Source organism: Emydura macquarii, unplaced genomic scaffold (assembly GCF_026122565.2).
Source record: "Emydura macquarii macquarii isolate MOO-44397 ecotype Brisbane River unplaced genomic scaffold, CSIRO-AGI_Emac_v2 contig_587, whole genome shotgun sequence".
In the NCBI taxonomy this organism is placed as follows: Eukaryota; Metazoa; Chordata; order Testudines; family Chelidae; genus Emydura; species Emydura macquarii.
In genome coordinates this window covers 7,987,777-8,008,654 of record NW_027130724.1, presented here as the reverse complement: position 1 = coordinate 8,008,654, position 20,878 = coordinate 7,987,777, and the positions used below count along the sequence as shown (strand labels likewise).

Genomic DNA, 20,878 nt, shown 5'->3' with positions numbered 1-20,878 from the left:
AGGGAGTGGCGCTGAAGGGGCGCTGTAGAGAGGCCGGGTGGGGGCTGATAGAGGCCAGGCAGGGAACAGGGATGGAAAGGGAGGCAGAGGGACATGAGAGAGGCTAGCGAGGCCGGGGGAGCGTGAGAGGATCCGGCTTGGAGCTGGACTGGAGGGAGGGGCGCAGGCGGAGCTGGGCCCAGCGGGGGAGGAGGAGCAGGAGGTGCCGGATGCTCCAGGCCCAGCGTGGGGAGGAAGGAAAGGCAAGGAAGCGGGAGGAGGGTGAGGTGACAGGGCGGGCGGGGGAGTGGCGCGGGGGCGAGGCGCTGACTCACGGCAATAAATGGCTCCCAGCCAGGCTCCCTTCGCCCATTGCCGGTTTGCCGCTGGAGGAGGCGCAGCGTTCGCCGGCTCCCGCGCAGCGCCGTGTCCCCGAAGCAGCAGCAGCCGCGGCGCAGGCGAGGCGCCCGCGGGCCCGCGGGGATCCAGCCAGCCAGCCAGCCAGCGCTGCCTCGGCGTTCCGGGGCGCGCCCTCCGCAGCGGGCGGAGGATGAAGATGCCGGCCGAGGTGATCCGGGAAGGCGAGCTGGAGAAACGCAGCGACAGCCTCTTCCAGTTCTGGAGGAAGAAGCTGGTGGTGCTGACCAAGGACAGCCTGAGCCTCTTCCCGGACGGGCACAAGCGCGCCAAGGGCAAGGAGCTGGGCTTCCACTCCATCCTCAAGGTGGACTGCGTGGAGCGCACGGGCAAGTACATCTACTTCACCATCGTCACCCGGGACCGCAAGGAGATCGACTTTCGGTGCCCGGACCAGAGCTGCTGGAACGCCTCCATCACCATGGCGCTGATCGACTTCCAGAACAAGCGGGCCATCCAGGACTTCAAGAGCCGCCAGGAGCTGGAGCAGGCGGCGGCGGGCAGCCAGGAGCAGCGGCTGGCCAGGGCGCCCTGAGCTGCGCGGCGAAAGGTGAGCCGCAAGGGTCTGCATAGTGCGCCTCGCCCTGCCCGCTCCGCCCGCAGGGGAGCGGAGATCGCCCGCGTTACGGCGCCTTGATGGCTCGGCTGGGTTTTGCAAAAAGACCCCCTGCATCTCCAGAAACCCCTGCTCACACCAGCAGCCCCCCGCTTAGTCCGGGTTAGCAAGTAGCGCTCGGACTCCGCTCCCTGTTAGGGGGCTTCGGAGCCAGCCACCCTCTTCGCTACGGGAGGCCATAGATCGGATGATGCCGAACAGAGGCAGCCAGGCCAAGTAGTTAGCGTCTGTTTCCTTTCACGGGAGGCTTCCCTTCCCTCCGGTTCTAGCCTAAGGCTGCTCCGGCACTGCCACGCCCGCTGGTACAAGTTGGGCTCTGGGTTTGTGTCCTTTGCTGCCTTTTTCATGAAACCAGGGCTCGATCCGTCCCCCCTCCCTCCGCGCAGCTGAGGACTCTCCCGGCGCCCACACAGCTGCGTGGGATCTGCCGTAGACCCCGGGCGGAACAGGCAGCAGCCGGCCCGAGGCTTACCCACCTGGTTTAGATGGGCTAACAGTCCTAGCCCCTTGGCCCACGCAGGGAGGGCGAGCCCCCGCTTCGGAGGGCGAGCCGCAGAGCCGGTCGGTATTCTGCGGGGGCTGGATGGACTCTGCTCCCCAGCGCAGCCTGCTGGGCAGCGCCTTTCAATCGTTCTCAGAAAGCACCAGCGTGTCTCTGGCGTCTTAGGAAAATCAAGAGGCTTTAAAATGATCCCTAGTGAGCATCCGGCAGCCTGGGATAGAAAGTGGCTTTTTAGTTAATGTGGGGTATAAAAACGCGGAGCTGTGTGTTCCACCAGTCCATAGCTAGCGTGGCGATAGCTCCCTTCTCTTAAGAGAACTGCTGGTGGGTTGCTGCCAGCCTGCCTCTCTTCTCTTACTTGGGCTGGGGACATCCTTCCGAGGGTCTGACATGAGCTGGTTCTCCCTGGGAACACTCTTTCATCATGTGATGGCTTGCTTGAGGCACTAGGTGAGGGTTTTAAGTGCTTGGTGCTTGAAGGGGGGGGGGAGTTTGGAGGGGCCTTTATTCCTTTGGGGGTGGGGGCTACTTCACTTCTGCCTTAAGGAAAGCACGGGGTGGGCTGCATTTCCTTTTCTTTAGGTACCCCCTTACTCCTCTCTCTCACAATCCGAGCAGTGGGTGTGAATTTTTCATGCAGGCACCTGATGCTGCTCCTTAAGCCACTTTGGCCAGTAGAAGGCTAAGGGGTTGCAGACTTGTGCTCCATTTTGGAGGCTGAGTTTATTGCCTTTTTATGGGAGTTGCTTACCAGGGATTCTGAGTGATACTGTGCATGGTTACTAACTAGCAAGAGCAATTTATTAATTATGCAGTTTAGCTGAGAAAATGTGGATAGACATTTAATGGGGGCTTTTTAAAGGAACTCTCTACATAAGCTGATATCTTTTAATATGGGTGCCAAACTCCCTTATGCTCTTACCTCTCCAGAATACTGTGTTGTTGCTGCACCTCTGACTTATTTTCTATTGCTCTTTTTAGAACATACCGCTGGATGATAAACCAGATCAAGACTTGGACTGAAAAGGGACAGGGTACCAATGAAGGAAAGCACAGAAGGTGGCTGGGAACAGTTTGGTTTCTTCCAAGTTGAGGCTGCTAGGAGAGCCCAGAGCTTTGCTTGAGATGCATTTTAAAAAACCAAAGACTCTTTCAAAAAGACTTCTGGTGAAGCTTCCACATGTTTTTAAGTAGCATGGCTTTGCAAACTACTCTATCTATTTATGAGATGCAAAGAATATTCAGCACCCATTGGTGCAAAACAAACCCAATTTAAATTATTTGTGGTATCTATATTTGTATTTATTTTGATGAATGTCTTTAAGCAGTTATCTGTCTTAATATTGCTTTTGCATTAATGTGTCCATTCCAAATAAATTACTTGAAATGTTCACATTTTATTACGATACACTGTAGTGCAGTATGTTTGTTGGTGCCACTTGCAGAATAATAGTTTATATATATAAAAATAGGGATATACAAATATATCCAAACATTTTTGTTAACAATAAAAATGTGCTTTGATAACAGAAAGCTGATGTCTGTAGGAAAGGGTGTGCTTCAATTGCCCTCCAAGCAGAAAATCAGTTGTATCCAAACTAGGAATTGCTATAGTTTATCAGACAACAGGTCCCTCTAATCTAGAATTGAATAGCCAAGAATGGTTGCTTCTGAGGCAGATGCAATAGCTGAACTTAATCTCTGGTTTCAAAAGATTTACAGAAGTTCCTTGTGTCACATCTCCCTGCATCTTTGCAGTTTCTAGATCCAGCTAGAATCAGACATGCTGAATGGGAGAGGCTATTTTCAAGGGATTTCCAGCCTAGTCAGAGGCAGGAAATGCTGCAAGTCTTATGAGCTTGTTCTTATGACACCCCTGCAGAGCTAAGGGATTTGGAGAAATAGCTGAACTTCTTGGTACAGTACACATGGAAACTAGTGATAAGTACAAATCTGATAATACCCGATTAGTCTAAATTTCCTTGGGAGTAATTCTGCAACATACAGGTAGGATATCTATAGCTAGAAAAGGGGACGTAGAAGGAAAAATGCATTTGGCACTGAAACGGAGTTGAACGCAAGACTCTTCAGCAAGTAGTGTTTCCTACTGATGGTCTGAATCTGAAATCCTTAATCAGGTAAAGTTCCCACTGCTTGCCACATTCTTGCTTGAGGGAGACCAGAGGGTAATGGTGATAACTACAAGTAGATGATCTTGGAAACAGCATGTAGGAGGGTTAATTAGGGGCTGATTAAAGTGTAGTTCTAATAAGGAGCTGGTGAAGGGTGTGGCTTAGAATAGAAGTGTTTGCTCATCCAAAAGCATGGGAAATGCTATGGCATAGTAACTTATAGTTCTAGTAAAGTAGTAACTTTAACAGAGGCTTTGTAAGTTATGGACGAGTTGCTTTTTTTCTTCTCTCCACTGGATGGAGCAGGCTTCAACTTTTTGTTGCTTAGACCATCTTGAAGAAAGCCTTGGCTCTGACACCCTAGGTATGGCTGGTGGGAAGAAATGCTGTGCATTGAGGGGTTTTTGCCTTAAAGCAGAAGGATGCAGTACTTGGTTTCCATGGTTTCCTGAACCCACATGTTTTTCAGTTACCTGTACTGCAGCCTGGAACACTCTCCTAAAGAGGTTTTTTCATGGAAGTTAAAGTATGATTTAAATGAATTTAGGTAGCTAACTTTAGGACACCCTGTCAGAAAAATCTGGAGAATATGCCTTTACATACAACCTACAGTGCAAGAGAGAGACCCACACTTGTAAGCAGGGTTGGTTGAAATGCAGTCACTGGACTTCCTGTAACTATTTGCACTTGATATTGTAGCATTGCTCAGAGGTCTAAAGAGGGATCTGGGCCTCTTTGTGCTAGGCACTGTAAAAACAACCTGTGATAATCAGTGCCTCCATATTACTACTGCAGAGAGAGGGCTTCAGCCTCATTGGGTTCATTGACTTCAATGGAACTAGGCTGATTTACATCAGCTGGGGATCTGTTCCTATCTCTTAAGGTCAATTGGAAATGTGTAGCAGACTGCAAATTATCAACGGTGGGAAATATCGCTCTAGATGCAAGCTTTGTAAACAGGTCCAATATCAAAAGTTACTGAAATATATACAGTGCAAAATGTCAAGTGCTGGCTTAAGGTTACCTTTATTTTTAGTCAGGGGTGAGGGAGTCTAAGTCCTGTAATATATATATATATATATATATATATATAACATTGCGCACATCAGTTTTTATGGATAAAGCAGCTTTCCATGGAGCCTAGATTACTGAACTTTTTCCTCTGTGTGGGGTATTTTATTCTTTAAAATATACAAAAACAGAGCTATATTGACAACCAGTTGCAAGTAACCAAAGGATGGGACTCCAAACGTCTTGTACAAAACTCCACCTATTGTTGGGCCCACTGTCCGGGTGAGGGGAGGAACAGATGCACATATCCCAAGCATGGCACCTACAGAAGAGGGGAGGGGGAAAAAGCACATAAACTACAGATTAATTCTAATTACACACTTTAGTAACTGTTTGTTGACTAGCCAGCTCTTATAGATGCACTACTGGAGACACAGGGTCTAACTACCATTATGAGACATCTCAACTCTCCACTGCAGTGTTCAGAAAACAGACTATTGTAATAAAGGGCAATCAGATGCTACCCTCTTCTTCAAGGCAGAATTCAGTGCTCAGTCCTGGGAGCTTGACTCTGGAAGTAGTCCTCTTAGTTAAGCTTGCAACATTTATTTCATTAGAGGGTGAGGTAATTTACAGTTTAGGACTGTCTGTTGTAAACCTTGAAAGATGGGACTTTTCTAATATAATTAGATGAGGCAACTATCAGTGAGGCACCACCTTACTAAAACAGCCTATCACAATTTGTCATCTTGGTCAGGATCTAGGATATTAAGAACTTGCAGTAAGTCAGCTGGGCTCTGAAAGGCTATGCTCTACCTAGTCTGGTGAAAAGATGATGCCTTAGAAAAGCTGCCTCACAAAGGATGGCTTCCATATGAATGGAAACATACATTTTTATCCAGCTCCCTCAGGTTTGGGTATGGTGCAGACAAGACCTTCTTCATGCTCTATTCAGATAGGAACACTAGCATATCCCCAAAATGAAAAGCCTTAGAGCAGAACAGCAAGGAAGATAGCAGGAAGCATATAAGATAATCTTAGATTTCTGGTCACAGTGGGGGGTTTTTTGTGACCATTTTAAAGACTGGTATGATAGTTTTGCTGCTTACCCAAGGTGAGAGAATGCAGGGTGTAGACCTTTTGACTTTACATAAAGCTCCTGTGGTCAGATTTGGCATTGTGCATGGATATCCTGCTTAGCTAAATCACATGCAAGCACAAATACATTACTTGGTTCTGCTCATTAAAAGTGATGGAGGCCCACATACCTGGAACAGAAGTGAGTCCAAAACTCTTTATTTGTCTAGGAGAGTGTGAATTAGAGGAAATCTGGCCAGTCCTCAGTCGACTGCAGATCCAAGCCTGCTGTATTTCTATTCAGAATGCTAGAAATAGTTTGAGAAGTGAGCCAAGAGGAGGAAGAGGCATGTGTGTGTGTCTTGGAAAATCTGAGTACCGCTCCCAGTCAGCGAGATGGGTGGATCCCATGGCCACCAAGCTTTCTGGGCAGATGCTACCATTTTTCCCCCACTCCAGTTATTTGAACTAAACTAATTACTATGTACAGTTGCCAAACTGGCTCCCCACAGTTGAGTTGGCACTTTGTGGTGTGTGAGTGGGTTGTATGTGTGTTTAATCAGATATCCAGCCTTTAAACAAGTTGAGTCTTCTCCAGGTCTGCACCTCGGAAAGGCTTATTTTGCTGAAAGATAAATGTCTGTTTCCTAAAGATAGATCCCCTCTACTAACCACCTCTAATCTATGGGGTGTTTGAAATCTGAATTTTGCAGTATGGGACTATGTAATGACTCAGTGTCGTGGGGCTCCCTGCAAAGTATTTTACAGGTTCTGCTCTCTGAATGTTAACTGCTTAACAAGTGTCTGAGGATTAGTACATTAGCAAAAACATCTGCAACGCTCAATCCACTGTAGAAACAGCCTAAGCGCTCCACAAATTCAAACTCACAAACCTTTTCACATCCTTCTAGTCTGGCCTCTCCACCCAGTCCCTCCTTCCCCCAAAGCTCTTGCCTCTTCCTTACCTTTTCCTCCTTTCCCTTCACCACAAGTGGCCCACCTGCATTTTCCCTTCATTTATTCACCCTCCCTGCCACTCACCATTCCTTGTCCCTCTCAATTACCTGCCTTGCCTACCATGGTTGATTCAGCCAGCTGCCTTCCCAACCTCTTTCTGTAAATGTCAGGGTTTTGGCCTAGATGCCTCTGTAAGTAAAGGGTGTTGGGGCCAGTGGCCTCTCACTCCCTCTTTCACTTGAGCTAATGTGCCTCTGTGTTGCGTTGGACTGCTCCAACCTCCATGATTCATGTCATGCTACTACACTACAGTTGGGGGTTGTCCTAGATCTGGCCTCAGATCACAGTGCAGCCTAATTCAAAGCTCAGGAAACAGCCAGCAGCCATGGGGGTGGCATGTTTTGGACCAGCAATGTGATAACTGAGTCTGAGGAAAGGAGGGAGAAGGTGGGCCATTAAAGGAGAGGAGGCAGCCTCTGTAGCAGAAGGGGAACCAGACAGGGCGAGGAAAGATTAAGCAGGGCTGTCCCAGGCGTGTACAGGAGCACAGCAACAATGCAGCAGTAGAGAGAGGCTGCCCAAACGTTTGGGGATGCTTCAGAGCTGGTCCACTGTGAGCCCAGGATGTAAAGATCAATTGGTTTAGTCTCCACTATGAGTTTCACTACATGTGGGTCCATAAACCAGTAAGCCTCCTCAACTGGCCCTGTGCACAGAAACATCTCCATTCTAGGAGAAAGATTGAGTTCTGCCAGGCATTTTAATGCTGACACAAGTCACAGTTGGGGCTAGCCTGTACTCCCATCAGCTCTCACATGCAGAAGATGGCACTAAAGCATGCTGCAAAACCCCTTCCTGCCTTTGAAACAAACAAACAAGTGGGGGGGGGGAGAGGGGGGGGGGGAAAATGAATTAAATCTTTTCCAGTCTGATCCTTTCAAAAGAAAGCCCCAGTAACTGGTTTTAAAAAAAAGAGATCAGCTCCCTCTCCACTGCTCCCCCGTCGGAAATGGCTTTGGGAAAGTAAGAGTTGATGCACAGCCCTGAATGATCACTGCAAGTGGTAATCTGTACTCATATATACCATAACAGATTAAGATATACCTAACTGGGAAAGGCAGGGCTGCTTTAATGTTTTGTGACAAAGAATATCCTTATTAGACCTCTGGCTTCCATTAACCTCTATCCAGTCTTCCAGCTCTTTGATAAGAGGAGCACTCTAATCTGGGGCTATTCCCCTCTTTGTCATAAGGCATGACCCAGTGCTTATTAACATCAATGGAAAGATTAGTGGACATTGGTTAAGTACCCTATTGAAAAGACCTTCAGAAGATTCCTTCAGCAAGACTCAAAGCAGACACAATTTCAAAGGAAGTTCCTCAAGGTGAATTGGTGACTAGAACAATCTTGTGAATGTAAGCGTTCTTTAAATTAACTGCAAATCTTCATGGCTAACTCCTGGGCTTTTGATGCAAAAAGCTTGAATGTCACAATATCACATCAAGCTTAAGAGCTATTAAAAGGCAGAGATTTATTAAAAATGCAACTAGAAATGACTAATTTGCAGCATAAATTTTACATTTGTACAGTTGGGACATATGTTTAATCTGGACTGAGGATGAAATGGCTACTGTATGGTGCCACTCATGAGCAGAAATGGGTGGCAGGTGTTTTAGTAGCATCGTTTCTCTGACAGACACCCATAATACAGGTGCTCTGAAGTGCATCTTACACACTGAAATTGCTCTGCTAGGTCTGGCACACTTGACTTCCCTGTTGCCTCTGCCTTGATGTCAAATTTTAAAAACAAAATCCTGCTCTAGAAAGTAAATGACTCATAGCACTTGGCTTTAGTATCAGGATGTGCAAATTTTACCCTGACCCCCTCATGCTTTTGCGAAAGCACTACAGTCTTGACCTGCAGCAGCACCCCTTGCTAATCTAGTTTCAGACCAACCAGAACTTTGCCAATGCACCTCAATCCTGACCTACTACAATCCCCTGCCATTGTAGTCCTGGGCCCATGTGCACACAATCTTTTCTTGCAACACTCCCCAATGTTCTAGTTCTTCGCCCTGTGCAACGTTTGCAGTGCACCTTTTGTCCTAATCTGCAGTACCACCCCCTCCACTGCCCTTCAACAGAGACTGCCAATCTTGCTGAATTGGGGGGTGACCTACTAATGTACGCAAATGAGTACTAGGAAGAGGCCACTAAACTCATGCTTGCTTGTGACCGAAGTTAGTCTCTGGGCTTTGAAAGAAGATCTTGCTCCACTTTTCTCACAAAGGCCTTTTGAGAGCAGTCTGGATGATTTCCAGATTTGCTCTATGTTTAAATGCCATTTACTGCCCCTCCTCCACTGCCCTCCCCCAAATATTTATTGAAGACTTGAAACTCCAGATTTGCATTTTCACAGAACTGAGTCCTGGACAGTTCTGTCCTTAGCTCACTGTGAACTACATGGTTTTTACCAAACAAATTAAATTCTAACTGAGCTTCAATTGCACTTAGTGCTCACAATGAATGTGGTGTAGATGTCAGCCTTAAATAAATCAGGCTAACAATGTGACATTGTTTCATCCAAAGAAATCCCAAAGTGCTTAACGACCTGTGACAGACTGTACAAACTATGAGTAGAATTTCAACTGGACTCCCTATAGACACATGCCCATAAAGCCACAGCTGGAATGGGGAGTACAGGGTAGAATTTAACTGGTCTACTTGGAGATCCCCCAAAAGAGGGCAGCTCCACAGACACTTGTGGAGTGGAGCCATGGGGGCAGGGCTTAAGAGAGCAGAAGCATCACGTGCAGTTACGGACTAACTCATCTTAATATACCCCAAGCCACACTTCTAACAAGAACAATTTGAATGGAAATGGCGGGGGCCAGGGAAGGCTCAAAATAACATTAGCACTGATGTGTGCATACATTTTCTGGCCATACCTGAAGGGAATGAATATCCATTTATATGGCCACCATTGAACCGCAGTCCCTTCTATGGTGACATGCAATAACCATGTTTTAACCATGCAAGGAAACATCACAAAAGAGTTTAAGTGCATTATTATAACCAATTGAAACCAAAGTCGTAGCTGCTCATCTCAAGGATGTATGGATTATGGTGGCAGGCTCTGTCGGTGTGTCTTCACATAGAAGAGTAGGGCTGGCAGGCAGGAGTCTGTTTTGTCCACGGTAGATAGGATAATAAGGTCGCTTGGCAAAACCCAGGAGTCGGCTCAAAGGCCAAATCCATTAGTCTCAATCTTATGATCCTAAGCAAAGATGGGAAGGGAGTGCAATGCACCCTAGTGCAAAGGGCTGGCACAAGACCCTGTGATTCACCCAAGCCTTAGGCATAAGTAAACCTTTGCATAGATCCTCTGCAGCAATGTGGATTTCAGTCTAATTAAGGGCTGTGGGATTCTGCCTCTTGTTATGCTGCTGGCCCTGACAATTGATGGTCGCTGGCTCACTGCAGGCCTCCTTGTAACTCTAGTCCTGTTTGTTCTGCCCAGCGTTCACTGGCTGGCAGAGATGCAGGACTCATATAGGTTACGCTTTGTTCTTAGTCAAACTATGCCCAATGCGATGTGCTGGGAACTTGGCATTCTTCCCACAAAAAGCTCTAAGTCTTGGTTGGCAGCACAACACCAGCACAGCAGCATTCATGCACACGCCAGCTCACAGCTTGAAACCTCCGGCTTTAAAAATCACAAGCCTAGTGTCTGAGCTGGAAGATCATCTCATTTTAAAAAAAAGTTAAAAAAAATCTAGTCTTAACAAGTCTTACCAGTGTCAGAAGGAGGGACGGACTTGGTGAGAATGCTGTCAGTAATGATGCCCAAAGTGCAGAGTGCAAATACCATGGGGAGAGCAATGACGCAGTAATGGAACACGCTGGTCATCAGCGCCTAAGTGACAGAACAAAACAAACCACATCTCTTAGAATGCCAGCTCCTAGGTAGCATGAGGGATAACTGATGAGATACAATCCTACCTGGATTTTCATAAACACATCATGCGCCAGACCCCTGGTTGGTCTGGCTGAAGCTCTGATGCAGCAGAACAGATTTGCACCAATAGAGGATCCGGCCCATTCCAGTTGCTTGTGTTTAATTTGTGTTAAATGCATTATTATAAACATTCAGCATATGTAAGAAACTATATCCTATACAATCAGGTAGAACCTCATCTAGTCTTTGCTAATTCATAAAGCATGATAATTCCCACAGTCCTACCCCATTCCCCCAGGCCGTCTGCTTCACTGCTCAGGAAAAAATTTAACAGCAGAGGCCTGTAGTGCAGTCTCATTAAGTCTTCATTACTTATACAAAAGAGAGGCTACAGCACACGTTATAATGCATTATCATTAATAATTAAAACTAAACTTTGCTTGTCAAAATAAATGAACACAGTACATTATGCAATGCTGTACCCTTGGGATCGCTAATCCTGTTAGTCAGTATACTTGCTAATGAATTCACTGAATTTAGTAATCTGGAACAGGTCTCCCAGTCATAAGTACACGTTAATGAGCATAATTACCGAGTGTAACAATTTTCTTATTGCACAGATTCTGAGCAGAGAGATCATTTCAGCAGTTTGTGACTTAAACAAAAGTACTGAAGAAACTTATTATGCAGAAGGGCAAAACCAACTCTGAATTCATTCACAAGCCCTATTCGTCAAATAAATGAATTTATTTGGCGCACAGAAAGGAAATTAATCCCTCCACTTCCTTTCTCTGTACTGGAAGTCTCCTACCCTATATTTACTCTCAAGGTGTGTTTCTATTGTTGTCATCTGGAAATCATTTATAGCCTTTGTTAAGCTGGAAGTTTTACTCGTTGGAACACACTGCATGGGTTTTCCTTTCATAAAATCCAGTCAGCGTCTCTTGGTTACAGAGGAAAAACAAGCCCAGAGACATACCTAACTCATGACATGCAAATGCTGAGCTTTAAAACATTTTCCTGACTGGATTAAAAAGTATGTATATGTTAAACCCCTGTCTGGAGGCCATGGTGGATAGGTGCTTTGACTTCCATGGGACCTTTGCCTGAGTTTTGGGTAAGGACTACAGGAGCTAGCTTTGGTGCACAAAACATTAAGACCCAATGGATGGATGATAAGAGCTCCTTTGCGAGAGCAAATGCTTCCCGAAATCATGCAGGGAGCTCAGGAGAACGCGGCTTTAAGATTCCGCTGCCCTGTCTGCCTCCCTGGCCGTGTGGAGGCAGCAGGGAGTGGATGGAGCAGAACCATGGCTCCCTGAATTAGATGATAAATGCTGGATTCAATCACAAACAATACAAGTGGGAAGTGAAAGGTAAAAGAGGCAGACTGGGGAGAGTGCTTCCCCTGCTAGGCCCGGCTGAGGCCTATAGGAATCCGGGTTGGAAGGCCCCAGTGTGAACATGACTGCCAGACCTGGAATTTATTTTTCAGATAGGGAGGATTGTGTTGGGAGTCCCAGGAGGGAGAGCTCAAAGGCAAATGGAAGGGAAACAGGAGAGAAGGGGCAGGACAGGTAAAAAACATGCACCCTCTAGTCTAGAGGAAAACATCCCTAATGTGACTGCCTAAATCTTTCCGCATCCCCACCCAGGTCCCCTTTGTAGCACATAAGCCTTCCCACACCTGCAAATGAGAAGCATCAGCTCCTCTGAGCACTGATTGCCCATTCCAGCTGTTCAAACCCCCCAGCTGATTCACCCAGGTAATAGGCACCCACCAGCTAGACTCCTTTCCAGGTACAAAATTATCCTGTGATGCCATGACAAGTCCCACAGATCACCTCCTGTGCCAGATGCCAAAACCCTTCCAGGGAAGTGTTTAGGTTTCTTTTTCAAACAGCTTCTCTCTCTATTTGCTTCCACTCTGGAGGAAAAGGCTTTGTTTTGCAGATTTGGCATCCATTGGCAGTCCAACAATAGCAAATACAGAGTAGGAGGAAAAAATTAGGTTGATCTATCTCTACTGCTCATTCTTGGAGGGGAGAGAGGGAAAATTAAAGTCAAACATTTTATGACCCCAGATTTGTAATCTGAGTGTGGGGGTCAGCCAGGGCGCTCCTGGCACTGTGACAAGCTGCCTCAACAAGGCTCATCCCTGCAGGGATCTCCGTTTTGAAAAACCACCCCCCACACAGATGTTTTCTTGGCAACCCCTGGAACAGAGCACTTTTTAATTAGCTCTCCTGGGTGAAAAGGATTGCAGCTGTATTTTCCTATGGATAGTTGTCATAGGAAGTCATTCCTGACCCTTGTCTCTCAGGCCCATGCTGTCAGGATGTCCCAAGCCCTCTGGGCATATCCTAACTGTCAGCTCTGAAGTGATTTCACAGCAGATTTCCACCACGCAGTAAGAACCTCTTTGGGCTGAATTTCTTCCAACTGTGGCTCATTAATCCACTGTAAGTGGGGCAGTTATATGCGCTTCCCTGCAACAGCCCTGTGATCTGTGCAGAGGAAACGTTTAAATTATGCTCTTTAAATTACTCCCTTTTTATTCGTTTTCGCATTATTATTACTAAAAACATGCCCAGTATTCTATTCCTACTGCTTTGGATTGGTTTCAAGTCTCCTCAATGACACCTCGTCCAACAAATTCACTGAACAAAGAGCCTGAATGAGAGATGCCATCTTGCTTGGCTCATGATGGTCTCATTACTGCCTTCACTCATTTCTCAAACTTTTGGGTTAATTGAACTCTTGTGCGTTGACAGGAATGTTAAAACATCAACCTGCTACTTCACTCCTGAGACAGCAAGACTAAGGTAATTGGGCTCCGCTCAGATTCTGCAGCTCAGGCTGTGCCAGTGCCGTTCTTCCATTACACTTGTTTAAGGCCAGCTGTGGGTGTGAGTGATGATGACGAATGGTATGCTGGAGTCATGGCAGCACAGTATGCAACCCCATGTAAGTCACAAGTTGTGCTCCTGATTTTGATTCCTCTGTTCTCTAGCTGGTAAGGTTTAGGAAGGGTTGCAAAGACAGGCCATTCTAGCTGGGTTGAGCAGGGGAAAGGTGATTTGCACCCCTTTCAAATGACCCAGCCTGGTAATCCATGCAGCTTGTGTGTGGAAGTACCGGTCAGCACAAAACAATCAGCTGACTCGCCACAAGATCACACAGTGGTTTACTTTCCCAGATTAAAACTCCAGACCTTCCTGGCTCCTAGCTCTGCGTTCTAGTTTGTATAGGGGGACATAGTGCTGCTTGCTGGCTAGAGTAGGGACCTGGGAGTCAGGAGACCTGGATTCCATTCCTTACTCTGGCATTGATTTAATATGTCCTCTTGGAAAAGTCACTTAACCTCTGTGTGCCCACATACAAGGTTACAGTGTAAGAGGTATATGAATAAGACCTCTCATATTTGCCAATTTAACACAGCCATTTCATTGCAACATACACAATAGTCAAACGCTAGTTAGAGGGTTCAAGGCCAAACCATTCAGTTAATTTCTAAAGGGTAATAGCTGAATCTATTGTCATTTCTTCTGTCATCCTTATCCAAGCCTTCATGTACCCTGGAGTCTTGGCAGAGCTTTGGACACAATTTGCTTGGCATATTTGAGGCTTTAATATGTCTACACAGTGTTCCTTATACAGTCTGTGTGTGACAACGTGACTGTCAACTCTTGACCTGCCTACCATAGCTACAACCCACACTCAGACAGTTACCGCTTTTCACTCAAGACTGAAAATTATTCTCTGCTTCATTCCAAAAAGGGACTAAACTTGATTGTTAAAAACAACCAACCTAAACTACCAACCCCTGATACCACCAGCAAGGTTTGATCAAATGTGGGTTTTTTTCCCCTGTAACTTTCACTTACCTTCAGAAAAGTTCAAGAAACAGAGCCAAGCAAAAACTTGAGGGCAAGATTTTCAAAAGCATCAAGTTACTCAGGCCTGTTCTAAACAAGGTTTTATACCATTATGAGTATTTGGGTTAGGTGTGTGAGGAGCATATTGTGGAGTTTTTGTTGTTGTTTTTGTTTACCAAAAGAGTTATCCCAGTACAACCCCTAGTGTAGGCACAGTTTTGGCTTATCTACACTACAGTGTTTTAGCTGGTTTAGCTATGCTGGCATAGTCCCCGACTGTAGACACAGAATAAGCCAACAGGACTCATTCTGCTAGCACAGTAATGTCCCTGAATGACATTAGCTAAACTGACAGGCGCACTCTTCTGTCAGCACTGTTGTTTTTACATTGGGGGTTTTGCTGGCATAATTATATGGCATAGCAAGGGTGTGTGCATGCGTGTGTGTGAGGCCAGCAAACCTCTGTTGTGTAGATGAGGCCTTCCAGTAATATAAAGGTTTCTTATACTGATACAGCTTATTCCTTTCCCAAGCAGGAATCACCTTCATACCTCTATAACTGCATCCACACTAGGGAGTTGTACTGTTTTAATAGCACCAGTATAGGTTATGCTTTTTGTCAGTACAGTCTTGCCTGGATGGGGAGGGGGATACCTATGCTGATAAGTCACCTTTATACAGAGTTATTACCGGGATAGCTATAACAGTAAAGAGTAAAAATAAATCACACCCCTCACCAATATAGTTATACCAGCATAACTTTTAAATGCAGGCCAGGCCTAAGGTTCTTTTGAAAACCTCACTCAATGTCTTACCATAGCAAGGCCCACTCCACAGAAGACGAAGACACTCAACATGAGTAGGGTCCTCTCTGTAAAGCGACTAGTTAGTCTTCCGATTACCAGGCCCTGGACAATCTAGAAAGAGCACACACACATGTATGTTAAGTACTATATGAAATATCTTTTAGGGCAAACTATAGGGGTAGAGCTGTTGCTACTGTTTCAAGTATGGGAGTCAGGACTTCTGTATTGTATTCCCAGCTGTCACTGACATTCCGAGTGACCTCAGGTGAGCTACTGACCACATATGCCTCAATTTCCCCACTTGTAAAATGGGAATAAGTGTACTTCACTGTCTCAGTGGGTGGTTGCAAGACATAATTCATTTGTGTATGTAAAGGACTTTGACATGAAAGGAAGTTTAGGATTTAAAGTGCTGAATATGAAATTCATTCTAGATGAAATTCACCCTGTGCAGAGGGCCAGCACAAAACCTGTGTGTCACCTAAGACCACTGTGTAGGATTTAAATATTTTGTATTCCAATAATAAAGCTACAGAAAGCTACTGGAAAGATTTATGATATAATCCTCTAGGGTGTGGATTTTCCGTTAAACTGTATTATTACTAGAACTGGTCAAAACTTTCAAATACATCTTTTTAGCTGTAAAAAGCCTTTTAGGCCAACATGAAAATTTTAATGAACTATAATTCGTTTTGGTTGAAATTTTTCATTTGGATAAATTTTGCAATTTTGTTGTTGTTGCAGTTTTCACTTCAACGGGGGGCAGAGGAAAACACTTTCCTTCCCATGTTTTTTTGTAAGAATAAAATAGTATTGTTGTGGGTTTTTAAACTGGGGAAAAAAAAAAAAAAAGAGAGAGTAAGTTAACCTCCACCCCAAGTGGGAGGGAAAAATTGTTTCAATTGTTTTCATAAAAAATTAAAACCTTCATGAAAAATTTCAAACCTAATGAAATAGCATATACTTCATATGATACACTTATCTTTTTCCATCTAGCTCTAACAACTATGATTTTGTTTTGCATTCGCCTCTCTTACCTGAAAACAAATATTGTAAATATAAATTAGAAATACCAAATAGATCATCTTCCTGATGCAGTGATTCTGGGTGATCAGTACATTCCTCAGACAGTGTAATAAACATTTTTGTTTAGGGACAGGCACGATAGAAACATCTGGGGAACACTGGAAAAACTAATGAATTTTAGATAGTCTATTTTAACAAAAAACTGAAGGGACACTAGTAACAATTACTCCTTTTGTCTTGTCTATTTTGATTGTAAACTCATTGGGGCAGGGACTGTCTCATACAAACGCTCAAGCTTGTTCTACACTAGAAAATAAGGTTGGCATAACTACGTTGTTCAGGGGTGTGAAAAATCCACACCCCCTGAGCATTGTAGTTAAGCCAACCTAAGTCTCCGAGTAGACAGTGCTAGATCAACAGCAGAATTCTTCCATTGACCTAGCTGCTGTCTTTCCAGGGGGTGGATCACCTATGCTAATGGGAGAATCCCTCCCGTTGGTGCAGGTAATGTCTACACCGAAGCACTGCAGTGGCGCTGCTGTAGGCTTTTAGACGAGCCCATGGTAAAGTGCCTAGGACTATGCAGTCTGGCTCTTGGCTAGACCCCAAAGCACTACTGGAAAGTAAAGACTGCTACATTCAATAACTACATTCAAATTAGAATACACCAGAACTAAGATTGCCTGTGTAATCTTAATTCAGACCCCCATGGTGGGTGTTCATTATGATACAAGCTTTAATTACATGCTCACATACTATTTTTTTCCATAGGGCACCTGTCTCACTAAGTGCACACGATGGCCCTGTTCTGGGGATTAATCAGGGTTGGGTAGTGAAGGAGACTGTTGGACCCCTCATTCATTTGTTCAAAAGTGAAGAAGGCAGAGGATTGCAGGAAGGGAAAGGATGATCTCATAGAAGAGTTCCAGAGGGGTAGCCCTGTTAGTCTGTATACAGCAAAAACAACTCATTTCTACCAACTGCATCTGAGGAAGTGAGCTGAGGCTCACGAAAGCTTATGCCTACTGAAATTAAAATTGTTAGTCTTTAAAGTGCTACAGAACTCAAGTTGTTTTTGATGATCTCATAGATAGGGTAGTTAAATGCTTCCTTGGAGAATTTGGTGCTCTCTCTGCTTCTCTCTCTGTGATGCTGGGCAAGTCACTTAAACCAAACTTTTCACAAATAGTCACTAACTAATTGCATGTTCCTCAGTTTCTGGCTGCCTGACATGAGACACCTGGGGTAGGATTTGCAAAAATGCTGAGCACTCACAACTACAAGCGAAGCTGAGCACTGAACACGAACTGCTATAAAAATGCTAAGTACTCTGAAAATTCAGGCATTTGGGCCCAGACCCACAAAGGTATTTATGAACATTAGGAGCCTAAATACCTTTCTGGATTGGGGTCTTGGTACCTCACTTTGGGCACTCAAAACTAGTGGACATTTTTGACAAATATGGCCTTAATCTCTCTCTACTTCAGTTCCCTTCCTGTAAAGTGGTGATAACAGCATCTATTTTCACAAGGGTGTTGAGAAGATACATTCATCGATGTCTGTGAAGCATTCAGATTCTGTGGTCAGAGCACCACAGATATAACCATGAGGAAATTAATTATTGTGTATTCAGTGCTGGGTTTGATGGTGTGCAGTAAATGAAGCGTGGGGCTACCCACTGAAGGTGAACAATAGGAAAAAATATTGAATAACTGGCCTTCACTGAATGAGGCAGGGATCCTATGGACAAATAATTTGTGATCATGTAATTAATGACCTAGAACATTTTGGATGCGACTAGGCCACTAAAGAGTGTCATGTGCGCTCTCAAATAAAAGCCAGTGTCACATTGGTTATCAATATCATTGCACAATGCATGTTCCGATGTTGTGTAAGGAGTTATGTTATAAACACAGAAAATTATGTTCTTAAAGTCCGTGTCTAGGGACTGGTCACCAGCAAAGGTGAAAAACAGGTTTTCTGTCAGACAAGAAATGTGAATCTATCCATCCGTTTACATGTAAATTAAGTACTGTATGGTTCACGGTGGGTCTCCTCTCACAAGACTAAATTGGATGCTAATAAAGATTGTGAAATCTTCAAAGAGAGAATAGTAACAGGAAGATGCAACCAGTGGGGGTGGGAGGGAGGGAGGGAAGGGAGACCCCTATCTTGAGATGCACATCAAAGGTTTGCTCTAGTATATTTGGGGGACAAATAAAACACCCTGGCGTCCTTCACTGAAGTAGTAAACTGAGTCTACTTCATGGAAGAGGGGTCTCAGGCAGGCCTGGTTAACAACGCTGCAGAGAACTTTGGATGAGATAAGCTTCTTTGGACAGGAAGGTAACTTGTAAGTAAAGTTTAGTCTCTAGGAAGCATGGTATGATTTGGTTTTGTTGTAGCCATGTATTTCCAATAGTCTTACTCACTCTTCTATGAATCTCTGGTAATTCTCAGAGCGCTCAATGGGTAAGGAGCTGGACACGTCACAGAATAATCTGAGGACTCAGGGGTTGGTGTGTGCTTTTTGCTAACGTGTACAGAGCGAGGGAGGCCTGGAAGGCAGTGCTTGTGTTGCCTGAGGTTGGTGGTTTCAGGGGGGCTGATCCACAGCAGGCACAGACAAGACTTCCTCACGCTACAGGAAAGTGATGGTGAAGTGCCTTACAAGTTGGGGTACCCCTGAGGAGTGTTACAGCATTAACCGCTGCCTTCAAGCCCAGGTCAGACCACCAGAAAACTGAAAAGCAGAGAAAACAAAAGAGGAGGGAGCCGGCTGTCAGAACTACCAGGCAGCTGGGAATTCTCCCAAAAAGGCAGCAACATTGAGCAGACTGAAGTTGCAGCTTCCATTAGGAGCCTATATACCTACTTCGGAGACATCTGGTTAGGCCCTTGCTTGGCAGCCCTGGTTGATTGGCATGGGCCTATCATAGGACTTGCAGATAATGACCTCAGTGCTCACCAGCTCAGGCATAGGGATGACTCATTACAATGAGACTGAGCAATACCAACTGAAAAGCATGCTGTGAATGCTGTGCAATGGCAGGTGGTGGTTAGTAGGGTGATCATAGTGCTACAAGCAATTTGTGGCTCTATTCACTGGAGGAAGGAGAAGTGGCTGAGCAATCCTTGTCTAGTCATTCCTTTTTAAAAGTATGTAGTCATTAGCTTTGTGCAACTTTCCAGTCTAACTACTCAGACCTCAAGGAGATGCATGCCACCAAGGCCTGTTACTGCTGGAATGGACCTGCCCGCTGTGCTGAGTCATAGCTGCTCACCCAACAGGTATTGTAATGAGATCTGGAGTGGAGATGAGCCCCTCCCAACACTCAGTTTGATCTCTGTGTCACTGACACAGCCACAGCCACATTAGGGCTGATTTACACTAGAGAGTTTTGTGGACAAAACAGTGGAGGTGTACAGACTAAAGTGCTCCTCCCACTGATATAACTCCCCTGCTATGCCTTAGAGTGGTGAAATAGACAAGAAAGCCCCCCCCTGAGAGCTGAGCAGCTGGTCTCTGCTTCCAGCTCCCAGCTGGGTAAGAAGCCTGGGTGGCTGGTCTCCTCTCCCAGCAGGAAGCAGGGCAGGGGCGGCGGGTGAGAAGCCAGGGCAGCCGGACACCACTCCTCATGGGTGAGAAGCCCCAGGCGGCTTCCCCCTGGGAATGGGGGAAGCCCTGGGTGGCTTCCCCCGGCTCCCAGCAAGGAATGGGCAGGGAAGAAGTCCGGGGCTGGCTCCTGGTGGGGAATGGGGCATGGTGGGGACAGCCCACCAGGAGCCTGTGGGGCTCCCACCACTTCCTCTCTTAGGTCGGTGGAAGTGCAGACATCAGCCACCACTGTAATTACTAGGTTAGGTGGACTTATTTTTCTAGTGTAGACAAGGTGTTAAAAATTCAAGCTACTCATTTTTTCACATTTATCAATGCAAGTCTGAATTTTTTCAGACTTGAACTGAGCGTGCCTTTATTTAGCTGGGTTACACCAATTAAATTCAGTGGCTTCCCTGCCTCATTATGTCTCTTCCTTGTCTCTCTGATGATGTGGTGACAGGAGCTAAATGCTTAGCAAGGGCTAAAAGGCTGCCTTATCCCAAAGCCTACCACTAAGAAATGGTTTAAACAGACCCTCATCCCTCAGAATGACAATATGCTATTTACCTTCCTGCGTACAGTGGGTCTGTATTGCAGTCTTTGTGAAAGAAAATGTTTCAGTGACTGCAAGAGGGAGTTTAGGACTGAACCTAGATTCCCAGGGTTGCATAGATCCTGATAATACCATTTAGCACTGACAGAGCAGATTTTAAAATGCTACAGCTTAGAAGTGCTACACAAAGTTAACCAAAACAATCATACATTTGAGTGGTCAGCTGCTTGCTGCAGGAGTTAGCCCAAGGTTTCCCACTACCACACAGAGAATGACTTCACTGAAGGTACGATTTACACGGAGGATCTACAGACTCAGGCTCGCACTTGGTACTAGAAACTGCTGTATAGAGTGTGACCCGTCCG

The 20,878-nt window shown here is 45.5% G+C and overlaps 2 protein-coding genes across 3 annotated transcripts in view; one reads left to right on the top strand and one right to left on the bottom strand.

Moving 5' to 3' along the window:
- The first annotated feature begins 445 nt into the window (after positions 1-445).
- Positions 446-2,922, top strand: PHLDA2 (pleckstrin homology like domain family A member 2). The gene is made up of 2 exons (XM_067540618.1): positions 446-946; positions 2,496-2,922. The coding sequence occupies exon 1, from the start codon at positions 530-532 to the stop codon at positions 929-931; it is 402 nt and encodes a 133-aa protein (XP_067396719.1). The 5' UTR covers positions 446-529; the 3' UTR covers positions 932-946; positions 2,496-2,922.
- A 1,822-nt stretch (positions 2,923-4,744) lies between these two features.
- SLC22A18 (solute carrier family 22 member 18) overlaps positions 4,745-20,878 on the bottom strand; it is an 84,802-nt gene continuing 68,668 nt past the window's right edge. For both annotated transcript variants that reach the window (XM_067540616.1, XM_067540617.1), the window contains exons 9-11: positions 15,343-15,444; positions 10,487-10,607; positions 4,745-4,979 (exon numbers count right to left, since the gene is read on the bottom strand). In XM_067540616.1, coding sequence (XP_067396717.1) covers positions 4,792-4,979; positions 10,487-10,607; positions 15,343-15,444 — 411 coding nt within the window. In that variant the 3' untranslated portion in view covers positions 4,745-4,791. The remainder of the gene's footprint in view (positions 4,980-10,486; positions 10,608-15,342; positions 15,445-20,878) is intronic.